General features: G+C 37.6%; 1 protein-coding gene across 3 annotated transcripts in view; it reads left to right on the plus strand.

The window, feature by feature from the left end:
- Positions 1–14,156, plus strand: part of cntn3a.1 (contactin 3a, tandem duplicate 1) — an 85,002-nt gene extending 70,846 nt beyond the window's left edge. For all 3 annotated transcript variants that reach the window (XM_042004884.1, XM_042004886.1, XM_042004885.1), the window contains exons 13-23: positions 711–883; positions 3,156–3,273; positions 3,699–3,857; positions 4,077–4,226; positions 4,578–4,648; positions 5,140–5,374; positions 5,701–5,816; positions 7,337–7,523; positions 8,385–8,497; positions 11,992–12,160; positions 12,768–14,156. In XM_042004884.1, the coding sequence (XP_041860818.1) occupies positions 711–883; positions 3,156–3,273; positions 3,699–3,857; positions 4,077–4,226; positions 4,578–4,648; positions 5,140–5,374; positions 5,701–5,816; positions 7,337–7,523; positions 8,385–8,497; positions 11,992–12,160; positions 12,768–12,859 (1,583 nt within the window). In that variant the 3' untranslated portion in view covers positions 12,860–14,156. The remainder of the gene's footprint in view (positions 1–710; positions 884–3,155; positions 3,274–3,698; positions 3,858–4,076; positions 4,227–4,577; positions 4,649–5,139; positions 5,375–5,700; positions 5,817–7,336; positions 7,524–8,384; positions 8,498–11,991; positions 12,161–12,767) is intronic.
- Positions 14,157–15,028: the final 872 nt, after the last annotated feature.

Here is a 15,028-nt window from a genome sequence, read left to right on the forward strand (position 1 = left end):
CACTGCTGCATGGATTCATCCATGATAATAAACCACAGCATCAAGACATTTTCTCAGCTTCTAAGCCCGACGGATCAAAGAAAACTGGTTTAATTATATCTGTATTTTCAACTGCTCTCATCTATCACAATTTTATTAGTCAGAATGCAAGATGTTTTGTTATGATTTTTTTTTTTTAATGGCAAAATGACTTACTTTTTAAGGTCTCAAAGGTTGTGTGTTGGTGCAATTTCTTTTTCTAATGGACAACAGGGACAATGTGAAGAAGGTGTTCTCAAGTGAAATGAACATGTTTTCTCAAGTTGATAATGATTACACTGTTTATGTGGTACAGTTAAAACCTCAAAAAATGTGGAAGTTATATCTTCAGCAGCGTCTATTCCCCACCACCGTACTGCATGTTTGCTATGCTAATCTGTTATGGCAGTACAACCTGATATGAGAAAATCTCTCATTCTATAGAGACTCTTGTTATACCTCTTTTCATGTTGTGTCCATTCAAATTGGGAAATATACACAGACTGTGGCTCCTTCCATAACTTCCACTGAAATAGGCTTAAAGAATATTAATGGAGAAGTGCTGAGTGTCTGCATTACTGAATGCCATCACTGTGACAGACTCATGAAGCCATCAACATTATGTCTGTCATGTGAAAAGGGCTTAAGATGACGTGACACACCCTTTCTAAATATATATTCTCGGTTTACAGAGACAACTGTGATCACCAGTCCAGCCGGCTACCTGGATGTGACGGTGGGGGAAAGCGTCGTGCTCCCCTGTCAGGTTTCACATGACCCAACTCTGGACCTCAAGTTCACCTGGTTCTTCAACGAGCAGCTCATCCATTTTGGAAGCCACGCATACTTTGAAAAAGTTGGAGGGGTATGTTTATCCATGTATATCTTGCAATTGACAATAAAGTTTAATTTGATTTGAATTGTTCCTCTTAGTTTCTTTCAGGTAAGATCTTATATAAGAAAAAGTTATTTTATGATTTTAAGTTGTTTAAGGGCTTTAGGACTAGAACTGGTACATATGGTCATGAAATGGAAAGTAACATTTCATGAGATTAAAGAGAAATATCTCTTATTTCCTCTTAAAGAAAATGGTGTCTCCTATCGATGGCCATGACTCTGCTTTTGATTTTACCACAAAGAGAGCTTTCTACATGCTGAGAGAAAGTTAAATCAAAGCTCAAATGAATATATTATTTGTATTAGAAAAAACACATTTCCTTTGATGTTGTTCATACCAATCAAAACTCTCCACATACTATTTACTATAGCTGTTTTAGGGAAGCAGTTTGTCCATTATTAAGATAAAATACTGCAGAATATTAAAGTGTCATTCCTTCTAATCTTAATTTTGGCTAAAGGTGTAACACATATTAAAATTAATTCTACAGGTTTGATCCATTTCTTGCTCTTTTTACTCATTAACAGATTAAATGTATTCACCTGGTTTGTTAGTTAATAATAGAATAAAATTCCTCCATTAACAAAGGCAGCAAACAAGGAAGCCACAATGCAGGATAGTCGTTTGAACAGGACAAACAGTAATTATCCCACCCCTTCTCTTTCTCTGGCATGAGAGAACTTTATAATTGTCTGTTGTTTTGCATTAAACTGAAATATTAAATCCTCATCTGGCACACTCTGATAGCAGATCTACACTCTACCGCACAGCTGTTAGCCAAGTGATTATCTGACCTCGTCATATTTTATGGATATTTTGTAACTCAGCTCTGCAAAAACTTGGATGTTTTGCTAATTTAATCATTTTAGGCGATACATCTTTTTTAAATAAGGTTGCTCTTCACTGAAAGTTTGTGAACAGAAACTGACAGGCGCTGAGGATGGAAATCTCATTTCAATTATTGAATAGAAAAGTGGCTGAAAAATTCATTGAATATTTTCAAAAGGCCAGACATGTTATTTCATTGTTATTTGATGGCTTGCTGCAAACCTAATCAGTACCTAATAGCTGTGTATGTGTATATATGTATAAGAACCACTTTTCCTTTGTTAAATGTTAATAATTAAGTTCAATTCTGTTAAAAGCTTCTTTTTCAGATGTAAAATTAGACCTTATACTATGATTGACCTGAAAATTGTGCAATGTTGTGACATTTAAATTATAAATGGCCATACAATATTTTTATTTCTGACATTTCACGATTGATGCTGATTGATATTCAGTGAATCATATTATGGGTTCAAAGCAAAAAAAGCTTCAACATGCAGCAGTGGTGAATGTGAATAATCAGCATAGCTACTGTGAGGTCCAAATACTGTGCCTACATACAATTATTAATTTGATTTAGATAAAATGTATGCTTCTCACTCCAGCACAGCATCACCCAAAAAGAGTCTTTTTTTTAATTCAGAGTTTGAAAATAGATGTTGTGTTTTAGATCTTAAATTAGTTTTTCTACAATCTGATTATTGGAATTTCTATTTATCTCATTTTAATCTAATTCCTCTTTGACAAAATTATGACAGCATACCATGGTGTAAGGACACTCTGGACAAAACAAAGAGTTACATATACGTTCTAAAAATGTCTAAGATGCACGCTGTATATGATCACTTTTTTTTTTATAAGACTTTGTCATTGATTGAAGCTTTTTTTTTCCTGCTGCATATAATCCGTTCTATCCCAGTTATACTATTTTAATGATGGCAGGGAGTTTCAAAGAGTGAATGATTTGGAGCAACTGAATTTTGATCCCCATAAAATGTCCCTGATTATACATCAAAGTCCTTATAGAGTCTCTTTCTTTGCTTCACAGCTCCTTACTTTTACAGATGAGGCATCAAGTTAACATTAGCTGTAACTTTAAAGTTCAAAGTTAATAATGTGTTTGGCATTGAATGGCTGTCTGTACAGTTAATGGAATCAAGGAGAATAGCTGGGATAAAGCTGAAAGAGCTTTTTTATTTTATCAAAAAGATCTGTACTCAATAAATTTGTGTGTCCCTGGACTTGGGTTGTGTTCTTTGTTCTCTCCCTTAATTAAATTAACTGAATGGCAGCAGAAATCACTAATACTTGTTTTTGCAGTCATTTTACTTTTGCAACTTTGCCAATCTACTGTGTTTTTTCCCCTTATTTCATCATTTTGTGTTGTTTTTATTCTAATTTGTACCAACAGCGTTCAGCTGGAGATATTATGATCCGTAACATTCAACTGAGGCATGCTGGGAAATACACATGTGCCGTTCAGACTAAAGTGGACAGTGTGTCCATTGCCACAGATGTGGTTGTCAGAGGTAAGGATGCCCCATTTCAGGCATTAAATGCACTTAATGAGTTGGGAGGAGAGAAAGCCAAGTGATAAAAAAAAGACTAAGAGAAACGACAAGTGTCAACACATCTGACTTAATGAGCCTTACTAATGCTTACAAAGGCAAACTTTCTTGTTGTGCACTATGTTATAAAATTAATAAGGAATATAAACAAAGTCACTCATGGTTAATAACAATTAAACAGTTGTGTGTCTTAATATACACAATCTACACACAATATGACCACAATTTATTAATAGTTCAGGAAAGGAGAGATCTCTCTGTGTGTCACATTAGCTCCGAGCATGGCTCAATCACTCTGTGCCGCCATCCTCCTTCCTCTCTTCTTCATTAATCTCAGCAGTATTTATCATTTTCTGTGTGTGAATTGGGATGAATAATCCTTTCAGGTCCTCCAGGCCCGCCTGTGGACTGCCGGGTGACTGAGATGACTGAGACCACTGCCTCTGTATCCTGGGGACCTGGATTGGACAACCACAGCCCCATCCTCAGCTACACCATCCAGGCCAGAACGCCTTTCTCTCTAGGCTGGCAAGCCGTTACCACAGGTAAGCTTCCTTCATCTTCTTCATGAGACTGCATATAAGTTGCTTAAATTAGACATTTGCCGTGTAGATAAAAAGAAAAAGAGTGTGTGGGTGCGACTGGTATCCTGTTCGAATATCACAAATGAGATGACAGTAAATAACACATCAGGAGCTTGGCTAGTTGTCAGTGGCATGTTTTGCATGGCTGTGATAAAAGGTTATCTGTGTGATGTCTCTCAGTTCCCAGACTGCTAAGGGGGAAGCAGCTGTCAGCCACTGTCGTTGAATTGAGTCCCTGGGTGGAGTATGAGTTCAGAGTTTTAGCAACAAACGACATAGGGACAGGAGAGCCCAGCAAACCCTCCACAAAGGCCCGTACCAAAGAGATGCGTATGTATCACACACTTCTTAAATTACAGACATTAACACAAACCATTTTAGGTTTGTACACATGATAGTTATAATCAGTTTCAAGCAGTAGGTACATCACTACAAAGAGTTTTATTACAAGTACTGACTTTTCATTGGAACGAAGGATGATGGAACACTAAAAACAGATGAGCAGCTGTGCATCACAGCTTCAAATTTTTAGAGCCTCTCCAACCTCTTTTTTATCTTTATTCCAAGTTTTTATCATCTGTCTATCAATTAACATAAAGATAAAGGTTAGAAACTTCATTCTCCATGTTGTAAGTTGCAGCTACAAGCTACAGCTAAAACTATAAATGTTTACCTCGTCAGTTCCCAGAGTGACCCCAGCAAGGGTGAACGGAGGTGGTGGAGGACGTTCAGAACTGGTCATTACTTGGGAAGTAAGTATGAAAACATCTCAGTATCTGTGATGTTAGTTAGATTTTGTTGTTTGAGTTGCATTTGTGTTCCATATTCAAGCACATAGGGTTTTTATTGAAGAAGAAACTTAACATAATTCTACTAAATGTGCCTGTTTATATTTAGCGTAGCGAAAATAACAACAGTAGTGTAATACTGGATGTTTAGATTTGGCTGTTTGTTTTGCTTTTTGCCTTTTTGTGTGTCTGATATTAATTTGGTTAAGATTAGAAAATACGAGGAATATTTCTCCATCTTTGTTTGGATTTTTTTTCTCCTCTGTATAAAAACACTGAATCAGACAAGCTAATGAACTCATGGAAAACTTGCTTGTACAGAAATGTGCTCAGCACAATTTCTCTTAATGTTCTGTTCCAAAATGCAGTTTTTATAAAGGTATTAATATCTCTAAGGTCAGTCAAGCTTGTGTCTCTCTTGAGTCATCCTTCTGAATCATCTTATACCCCCTTAGCCCGTCCCTGAGGAGCTGCAGAGCGGTCCTGGATTTGGATATGTGGTGGCTTTCCGCCCACTCGGAGCACCAGGCTGGATGCAGGCTGCTGTCACATCCCCAGATGCTTCTAGATATGTCTTCAAGAATGAGAGCATCCCTCCATTCTCCCCATACCAGGTTAAAGTTGGGGTTTACAACAACAAGGGAGAAGGCCCTTTCAGTCCAGTGACCACTATCTACTCAGCAGAGGAAGGTTTGTGTGTGCAAAGATCCAGCAAAGCATGTCTTATTTTAGCTTTAGACTGTAACAACAGTCAAACAACAGACAAATTATATCTGCTAAACCAAATCAAGTGAAGATTAAGATCAACATGCTTGAGTCCTTCATCATTCTCCCATTTAGAATAAAGACATAATATGAAACTATGAAAAAAGTAAAGCTATCTTTCCAGTGAAAACTTTTCCTCATCTAGTTTTATAGATAAATTGGATAAAGCTGCAGGATATTAAATAAATCATTAAGTGAACGTGGGTGCAGTGAATCCATGTATTCCTGATTTTTCTGTGTGTGTGTTTCAGAGCCCAGCAGAACTCCGGGAAGGCTCAGAGCGAGGAGTGTGTCAGCATCTGAGGTAGAGGTCACCTGGAAGCCGTTGGCTTGGAGCAACAACCGCAGACGCATCCTGGGCTACGAGGTCAAAGCAGCAGATGCCCACACAATCTGACATGAACAAACATAATGAAGAGTGCCAACAGCTAGTGGCATTATTATTTCATTTAAATTACACTATATGACGGGCCTCCATGGTTCATACCAGGGCCGGTTCTAGGAATGCATACATGAGGGGGCAGGCATAAATTTGAAGGGGGCATTATGAGTACATACTTCAGCATTTTCTTGTTGTTGTTTTTTAAGTGTTTCTTTAACGGAACTGTGCTGTTAGTGGAGTCCAACTTCAAAGAAATGGATTGCACTTTGTCAGGCCTCTACTCTAAGACCTGTCCAGCTTGGGTGTCCCACCTGAAACCAAAGCTCCTGCTGGTATAGCTCTTAGAGTCACTGAGGCACGCAAACCCCCTGACCACAATAAGGTGGCAATCCCTCAGGGGGGGAACAGAAAATATCAATAACAAAATGAAGTAAGAAAAAAGAAAAGAATGATCCATTATCAAAGCTTTAACAACCAACAAAATAACAATTGCCCTATTGGACAGCCATTAGATGTCTAAGCATTTTGAATAAATTTGAAACTAATAACAATAAACTCAACTATCTGTGTGTTTGTTTCTGTCTGTATATAGACCATAATGATTAAAGAATCATAACTATCAAGCACAACAATAACAGAGCAAAAAATTAAACCCCCTACCAAAATAAGGCAGTGAACCTTCAGGGGGAAATAATGATAATAATAAATGAAAATGAGTAAAAACTAAATGATCCTTCATCAAAATTTTAAGAACCAACAAGGCATACATGAAGCTCTGAGCTGAACTGCTGAAAGCAGCGGGAATGTAGAGTGAAACTTTCTGTTATTTTTTTCTTTAAACTAGCATGCTGAACTAAAGGCTGGGCGGAGCTTGAGGGGTCTCATATGCGCAGCTCGTTTTCCCTCAGTCTGTATTGTACCGAGGAGGCAGTCACATCTATGGCCCGTGCGTGATTGATCACTGCTCCTACTAACAGGCGTAGACACGTTTAAATAGAACAGAAACAAACCCCAGTTGACAGAATAGATGCAATAAATACGTCTGTTATTATAAGTATTTATTCAGTATCGCTACAACACATTTAACAGAGCTTTACTCTATAAGTTTTACCGCTGGAGCTCAGCAGCCGCTCTCTCTACGAGGGGGAGAAATATGACACCGCAAGATCAGGCTGTATGTCAACTCATTTGCATACTAAACACTGATTGGTTGTTTTCTGTGGTGGTGGGAAGGACTTGTTGAAGACAGTACAATGGATCCTGTGAAGCTCCGACACACAGAGTTCAGTACAGAGGGGAGAGAGCGTTTGGAGAGATTTGCCCATTTCGGCGCATTTGATTGAGGGGGCAGAATGTTTGTTTGAGGGGGCACTGCCCCCTCTTGCCCCTGCGTAAAGCCGGCCTTGGTTCATACTCACATTTGTATTGTGGGGGAGCAAGCAGATTTGTGCAAGAAATCAGACGGAGTGATGATGAAATGTAACCTTGGAATCTCTTGTTTTTAGCTGCGGTACTGGGGAGAGAAGGAAAATCAGGATGCAGCAAGTGTGATCAGGACTGTGGGGAATAAAACTTCAGTTCTCATCAGGGATCTGGAGGGCAGCAGTACCTATTACGTGTCCCTACGGGCCTATAACAGCGCTGGAATCGGTCCACAGAGCACCATAGTCAATGTCACTACTAAGAAACCACGTAAGGACCCCGCTTACAGAGACCCTGTTAGAAACTGACAATATCCTTTTATGTTTCATTTTCTTTGTAGTTTCTTTTTCTTCACTTTGCTCTCACTTTAGGGGCGTAGACCATTCAGTACATATTAAATTAATAAAAGTAGGATGTGTACTTCTCTTTCTGTATCATTGTTATTTTTTTACATTGTGTCTCAACAAGTTGTTTTACATAGGTCTAACTTAGACCTAAACTCTGTTAAAGGCTTTCTAATATTTACAAAGCCACTGGTTGACATTTTTTTCTGAGCTATGTAATTTACTGTATCACCATGTTTATATAATTTACTTTTCTTTCTTCTTGCCAGACATGTAGCATCATTTATAACCATTTTTAAATGTAACTGCCAGTTTAATTTATTGTAACTGAGTGATTTGACGTGGAGATCTAACTGGTGAAAGATTTTTCTTCTGTTTTTCATGACACACATGCATCAATCATACTTTATGGTGTCTGCAGTTTGGGGGCAGTGTGTATCATGTTGTCAGTGTGCAAATATTTCTGCAAGAAATAATACAAAACAGGATCTACTTGTCATAACTCAGGCATTGTATATGTGAATAGTCTAAAAATATAAGAAGTTAGGGTTTTGTTATAATATAATACGCATTTTATCCACCCCCAACAATACCAGCCAAGCATATGACTGTTCTCACTCCCCCACATACATTTGTGAAGTCACTGCTTGCTCCTAACAATGGAATAATAAAGTGATAATAAGAAATCTCCTTCATGCAGTGTTGGTTCTGGATTGCTTATTGACTGGACCTCCTGTTGTTTTTCTCCCCCTGCTCATATTGTCCTACCCTGCTTGTCATCTTCCAGCACCCAGCCAAGCGCCAGTCAAAATCATGTGGAACACTTCCAATTCCAAGGTCATCCTAAGGTGGGACCAAGTGCACGCCCTGGAGAATGAGTCAGAAGTCACAGGATATAAGGTAAAAAAAAAGAAAATTTAGACCTCTTTTATTAAAAATGAATGTGATGAAATCACTGCAAAGGTTTGTCATATATACTAGAATAAAACAAGGAATAGCAGACTCATACTTTATGTGAACACAATGTAATTTACTTTTCTTTTCTGTCTTGTATTTTGGCCAGTTTTTACTTTTCAGTGTTATCATGTATTAAGCCATGTTTTTCATATCAAAAGTTTGTGAATTGTGTAGCCAAATACAAAGTTAAATGTTCATGCGCCCATAATGTTCTTTGAACTAGCAAGCTAAATAATATCTCCTTGAAATGTTTCCAGAACATTTCCAGATCATCACAAGTAGTAGCCTTTTTAATCAGATAAGAGAGACATTCAGGGAACATTTAATAGGGCTTTCCTTCATTCACATAACATTAGCCTGACCTTCAGCGAAATTTCAAGAACCCTTAGGGGTTCAACTTAAAATGCTCCTTTGTGGTCATACATGGCTCCTGACATAACCTTCCTATAATATTATGCAGAACTTTAAGTGGCATTAAAGAAACCTTTTTTGGAGACCTAAAGAAGTCCCTAAATACCAATACTTATACTTAATACTAAATACCATTTCTTAAAATAACAGACACTCAGATGCAGACAACTCAGTAGATTCAATGTGACCTTTCAAGAGGTCTTTGCTGACAGTGCAAAATATTGTGCACAAAGACCAGTCCAGCACCATGAAGAATTAAACCAAGAAACAAGGCAGGATTCTGGCAAAGGACTGAGGTGAACTGAGCTGGGGTTAAAAAGCCCAGACACCGTGTAGCAGCAGGAAGATGCTGGCCTGGAGAGGAGCCAGAGTAGGGATAGATGAGCTGGAAAGACAGACAGGAGCTAAAATGACAAAAAAAAAGCAAGAAAACAAGAAACCGTGCATGCACATTGCCACATTTACCTTATAAAACATGTAAAAGCAAAACATCCTCTGCTTTTCTGCTCTTGTAAATTATTCTGCTGATCAGAATGTTAAATGTTTCAGTTGTAGGCATGCTGGAGGCTACTGGATATCTGGTTGCACTAATCTAAAATAAGATAATTGATCATAGCATTTCTGTTTATAATGGTATACGTTATATCTCTGAGACTGTGGGGAAAAGTAATCATTTGAAATCACTTTGTTTGAAAATGTCCTTATACTTATCAAGGTTCCTGTGAAGGTTAATTATGACTCAGTATATTTAATCAAAATGTCTGATAAACACACTGACATTTAATGATCAAACCATGGAGGTGTCTACATAACAGGCAGGGTGCCATACATGACTTAGATAATCAAAAATGTTGCCTCCTGTTATGCACCTTACATCTCCACAAAACTCCAGTTATTTAAGCTTGAGCCTATTTGTTTATGTTCTACCCAAACCCTCCTGCCTTCATGAAGCGTTCTTAACATTCCTGTAAAATTGACTTTACATACTTTTCACTAGTGCACATCAGACTTATAGCTTCTTTAAATTAATGCAATTTTTTAGTTGTATTTATTTCACCCAATACTCATTTGCTGTCATAACTGCAATATTCCTGTCATGTAATTTTTCTGTTAATGTTTAAAGTTAAATACAAAAATTTTCATATTCTTGTAGAATGATGGAGCGTGACCTGTTGCCAAATGGTAAAGGTGCTTGTATGTTTTACACTTTATTATCACCATGATAATATTTTCTTATTTCCAAAAAACTTTGTGCAGCTTTATAAAGTTGTAATGTGATCATAAAATAAATAAGATGTTATTTTGTGAAATAATCATAAGGGTAACTTTGAAAGCAGTATTGTCATAACCAAGGTCTTCCACTGGTTCTTTCAAACCAAACATGGCAAAATCACTGCTGCACTCTGAAGTCCATTATTTTCAATGGCTATAATGATCAATAATCCCAGCAGGTTTTTGGACCAAGCAAAGCCCATTTGAACCAAAGTGCATAGCTTGACAAGAGGCATCCAACCAGACACAGAAGGCAAAGTCGTGTGATATAGTTCACAATTTGGCAGTTGTAGGAGAAAAAAGATGTGTTGATATGTAGAAAAAGATGCATTTGTGATGCTGGTTACACACTGTTTAGACTTCACAAAGACATGGGAAGTAGGACCCGTTTTGAGTGCTTTAAGAAATTAGTCATGTAATTTGATTAAACATTTATCACCATCTAGAATAGCATGAATAAATTCCCAACTATTAGACCAAAGAAGTGTTTCCGAGGAGCCAGTAAGTTAACATGATTTTATTATTTGTCTGTTAATACTTTTAAAAAATCCACCAATATAAAGTGCTTATCATGTGAGTTTGGTGTTTTGACATCAAATGTATAGCTTTTAGTCTGGAAAGATGGATTATTTCACTCAAGAATCCGGCCGCCTCACAAAATAAAGAAACTGCCTCATTTCCAAGTTCTCTAACCCAAATTCCAAGTAATTTCAGCCAAAAGAAATCAATAAAGACAATTTTTCTTTAAGGGTGTTATCACCGAAAATGGAATATTTGCGTGGTCATCTTCTCTGATTTTAATATTTGATTTCCTTCATAAAATTTAATCACCAACTCATCTCCTTTTTGTTTTATTTTGTTTTTTTGTTGTTGTTTTCTTTTCTTTTTACATGAAATAAATCATGTTACACCTTATGCTGCTTGGTGTAAGTTTACACATTTGCCTTGTTTAAAATGTGTGAATGTGTAAATCAGCTCCTGCTGCAGCTGCTCATGCTTAACTTTACTGAGATGATGCCGTGTTAGCAGACAAGTTCTGTTGCTGATGGTGGATAAACCCCAGCTCTTATGAGTTTTCCTCATTGGTTCCTTTGTTTGTTTACATATTAAATGCTGTTTGTCAAGATGCATATGTATGAGACCGTCTTTGGAGTGCTGCTGTTCCTACACAAAAATGCTATAAAATCAACTATATTACGGAGGGCTTATATGTTTTCGTTCATATAACAGAGCTCCATTTGGACATTTTAACAATCCAACCATGTACATTTTCAGTAGATGAAGTAATGATTCATGGGATTGTATTTCAGTGTTGAAAAAACACAGGGACATCAATTCACTGCCTCCGAAACTGAAAAGCTGGACATTTGTATAATAGACACTTAGAAGCACCTCGCATTATTCCCACTACATTAAAAATGTCCCTTGGAAGTGGATTTTAGTGGATGTTAAAGGTGCAGGTGCATCCATAATCCATTTTCCAGTAGAAAAAAATCAGGACTGATGGATCTCTACACAGGCTTTATCTCTGTTGCACCCGCTCCTCTGGTGATTCATCACAGTCAAGTGCAGATACCCACAGCATAAGATTCATCCTTGTTAGTTTCTGAGACAGCTCATTCCATCTCATAGAACTGGAATTCACACTTGGATTTTCTTGCCAGTGTATAAGGCAAGCTCACCACTCATATGATGCATTGTGTGTGGAGTGACTTTATGCCATGACACACACTTTCACACTCTGTTTCCTGCAGGTGATGTACAGCCAGGACAAACACAGCCATCCCAGTGTGGTGGAGACCAACAGCACCTCCTTGGAGCTGTCGCTGCCGGTCAACCAAGACTATGTGATCCAGATTAAACCCTTCAGTGAGGGAGGAGAAGGCATCAGCAGCCGCCAGATAACTATTCCTAAGGTTGAAGGTGGGACAAGTTTTGACACATACAAATATAAAAACAATGTTTGTCTACCTGCAGATATCCATACACACAAATTGTGCTTACTTCACATTTAAGTAGTCTTATCTACACCTCTATTGGTTTCTAAGTTCCCCCAGTACTTACAGGAGAATAAAGAAGACTTTATAGCAATGAATTAAGTCACAAGTGAGAAAAGGCATGCAAATACTTAGAACTCAACTAATCCAACAACTCCATTTAATAGACACATTATCTCTGAGTGAGTCATTTTGATGATGAATATATATATAAAATATATGTTTTATATGTTATGGATGTTTCTCTTGTGAAACTGTGTTTCTGTGGCTACTTCGCTTGCCCAGTTCTTTAAAGCCTCCATAACTGAGCTTGTTGTACTACTGCCATCTACTGATATTCATGTGTACTCACCATGCTGTCCTACTGAATTAGTTGCATTATGTTGCTGTTTCGTGACGATCCATGTTTAACCTTCATGTTCCCTAATTCAAACTCATTGAAACTTTTTTTTTTTTTCATTTTAGACCACACCAAACATTAAAAATCTTTTTTTTAAAAAATAGTTGAATTCTGTTTTAATTATGTTTTTCAGGCTCCATAGCCATGGGAGCAGCTCCAGGGTCCTTGGCATTTTCATCGGTGAACCTTGCAGCCCTAATCCTCACAGCCAGAACGGTGCTATGACAAACATGCAGACACTACAGCTACCTATTCAGAGGAAAAAACACCAGGTCAAAGACGACACAAGGCCGACAGCTGCGTTTCAACCTGCTCCCTCCCCTACCCGTGTCTTTCCTCTTTGCTCCACAAAGAGGTTTCTGTGAGGAAGATTTTTTTCCACCACCTTTCTTAAGAGGTTACTGAAAGAAACCAGTTCTTTCAGAAGTTGCTTTTATGGAACTGAAAGGATGCCGTGATTTGACTGACTGCAGTCTCTTTGACGATCCACCTCCTTTTCTAACCAGCGAATATTCTAATTTGGTTATGACCTTGGAGGATGCATTAGGACATTTATATGTTTTCTCTGTGGGACTGTGTGGGTTCTGTTAAAAGGATAAGTACTGTTTGTACCACTGAACTTTTCTTCAATGACTGAATTTAAACATAACTGAAAGCTGAGGGGACCCAATTGTGTGTTTAAGTGGATGATGTTCGGTTTGAGCTTGCTTTATGACAGGAAGTGCTGCTTCTTTTATAGGAAACTGCATCATCTGAGAAAGAAATCCAACTGGTTCTCATCCCTGCCCCAAAAAAATATAAATAAAAAAATTTAAAAAAAAAAGAGAAAGAAAGAACAAAGAAAAAAAGTGTTAAGCCTCATTGCTTTATGACAAACCATAATTTGGGACCTTCCTGACTTTGCCTGGATTGTATTGGTATTTTTACATACATGTCACTATTAAACTGACTGAACCAAAGGAATGAAGACAGCAAGGTTCACTTCAACCTGTTCTATCATCATGAAAGGTAACCTGTTGACCCAATGTGTGACTTCATTGTAAAACAGCTAACCCATGTTGATAGTCAGTCTCACCTTCCTCCCTCATCCACGATAAGTGTGTAACAAAGGCACGTATGTATGAAATCCTCAGGTCCCAAATGCGCCTTAAGTCTTATGATTATAATCCATGTTGTGATTATTCAAGAGAGGTATTATTTATTTCCCTTTCCTGTTTTCCGTTTATCAACATTGTATTTTGGTTTTCTTGTGATTTTTCACTTTTACTAATTTTTAAATCATATCTTTGTGTGTTTTGGCTCAGAACAAACAGGCTTTTCTCTCATGTCTGTCCTGATGAGCATTGTAACTCAGTAAGTGACAGTGATTTCTGACTTTTCTAACATAGCTCATTACAAGTAGGGACATTTTTTTGCTAACAGTATTTCACTGTTTAGCATGAGATTTGTCTGTGTATGTTCTTTGCTGAGGGTGTTTGAATGGATGAACCTGCTTTTAATAAAGATAATGCCATTTTCCTCATTTTTTTTCCTCAAAGTCACAAGTGGCTACAAGATTATGTAGTAGTGAACCAAGTCCTGCTTTAAACAGGCTGCGCAATTTCACATAAATCTTTTAGACGGCTGGGTTTAATTTTCACATTTCTAATGGAGCCCTGTAAAATGTCGGTTCAGTATAAAAATCATTAATCCATTTTCCACCACATTTTATTATCTTTTTTTACCCTTAGTGGTATTTATTTTACAAGAAAACTAAAAAGCAAAAACATATTTTAGTTGTAGTGCTCCACTGGTAACTAATAAACTTGCATCCAAGGCCTGGAACACACATAAAGATTATCGAGCTGTTTTTGTCCTGATTTTGCCTCTTCCCAACCAAGGACGACAAACACCTGATTATTTTGGAACTTATAAGATTTTCCTATAAAATTACTACTTTGTCTAAGGGTGTTTAGAGTGAACTTGTCTCAATAATCGGTTTGGAAACAGGTTGTGGCCGACAATTGGAAATATTAAACATGTTTAATATTTACCACAAAATATCTTTATGCGTGTGAGGAAAGTCGACGACTCCTGAGCTGTGATTGTGTGGATTGTGACATGAAACGGAATGTAGCCAATCAGAGAGCGAGCTGACTGGGGAACAAGGAAGGATTTAAAGTCTGTCTTCTTGCTGTCTCCAGTTTGAGTTCTGGCTTTTTCTGTTAACAATAGTTGCAAGACCACCATCATTCCCTCATCCTGTATATCCTCTTCCATGCTGGGTGTTGTGTTTTCCAGGTGTTGCTATGTTTCTTCTTCTACGTTTCTGTTAGATTACATTTGGTCACGCAAGATTTCTGGCTCGGAGGACTAGATTCTAGCTCAGTTGCAGGACAGCATCGTTATGTGTGT

The sequence above is a fragment of the Melanotaenia boesemani genome, chromosome 13, assembly GCF_017639745.1.
Source record: "Melanotaenia boesemani isolate fMelBoe1 chromosome 13, fMelBoe1.pri, whole genome shotgun sequence".
Taxonomy (NCBI): Eukaryota; Metazoa; Chordata; class Actinopteri; order Atheriniformes; family Melanotaeniidae; genus Melanotaenia; species Melanotaenia boesemani.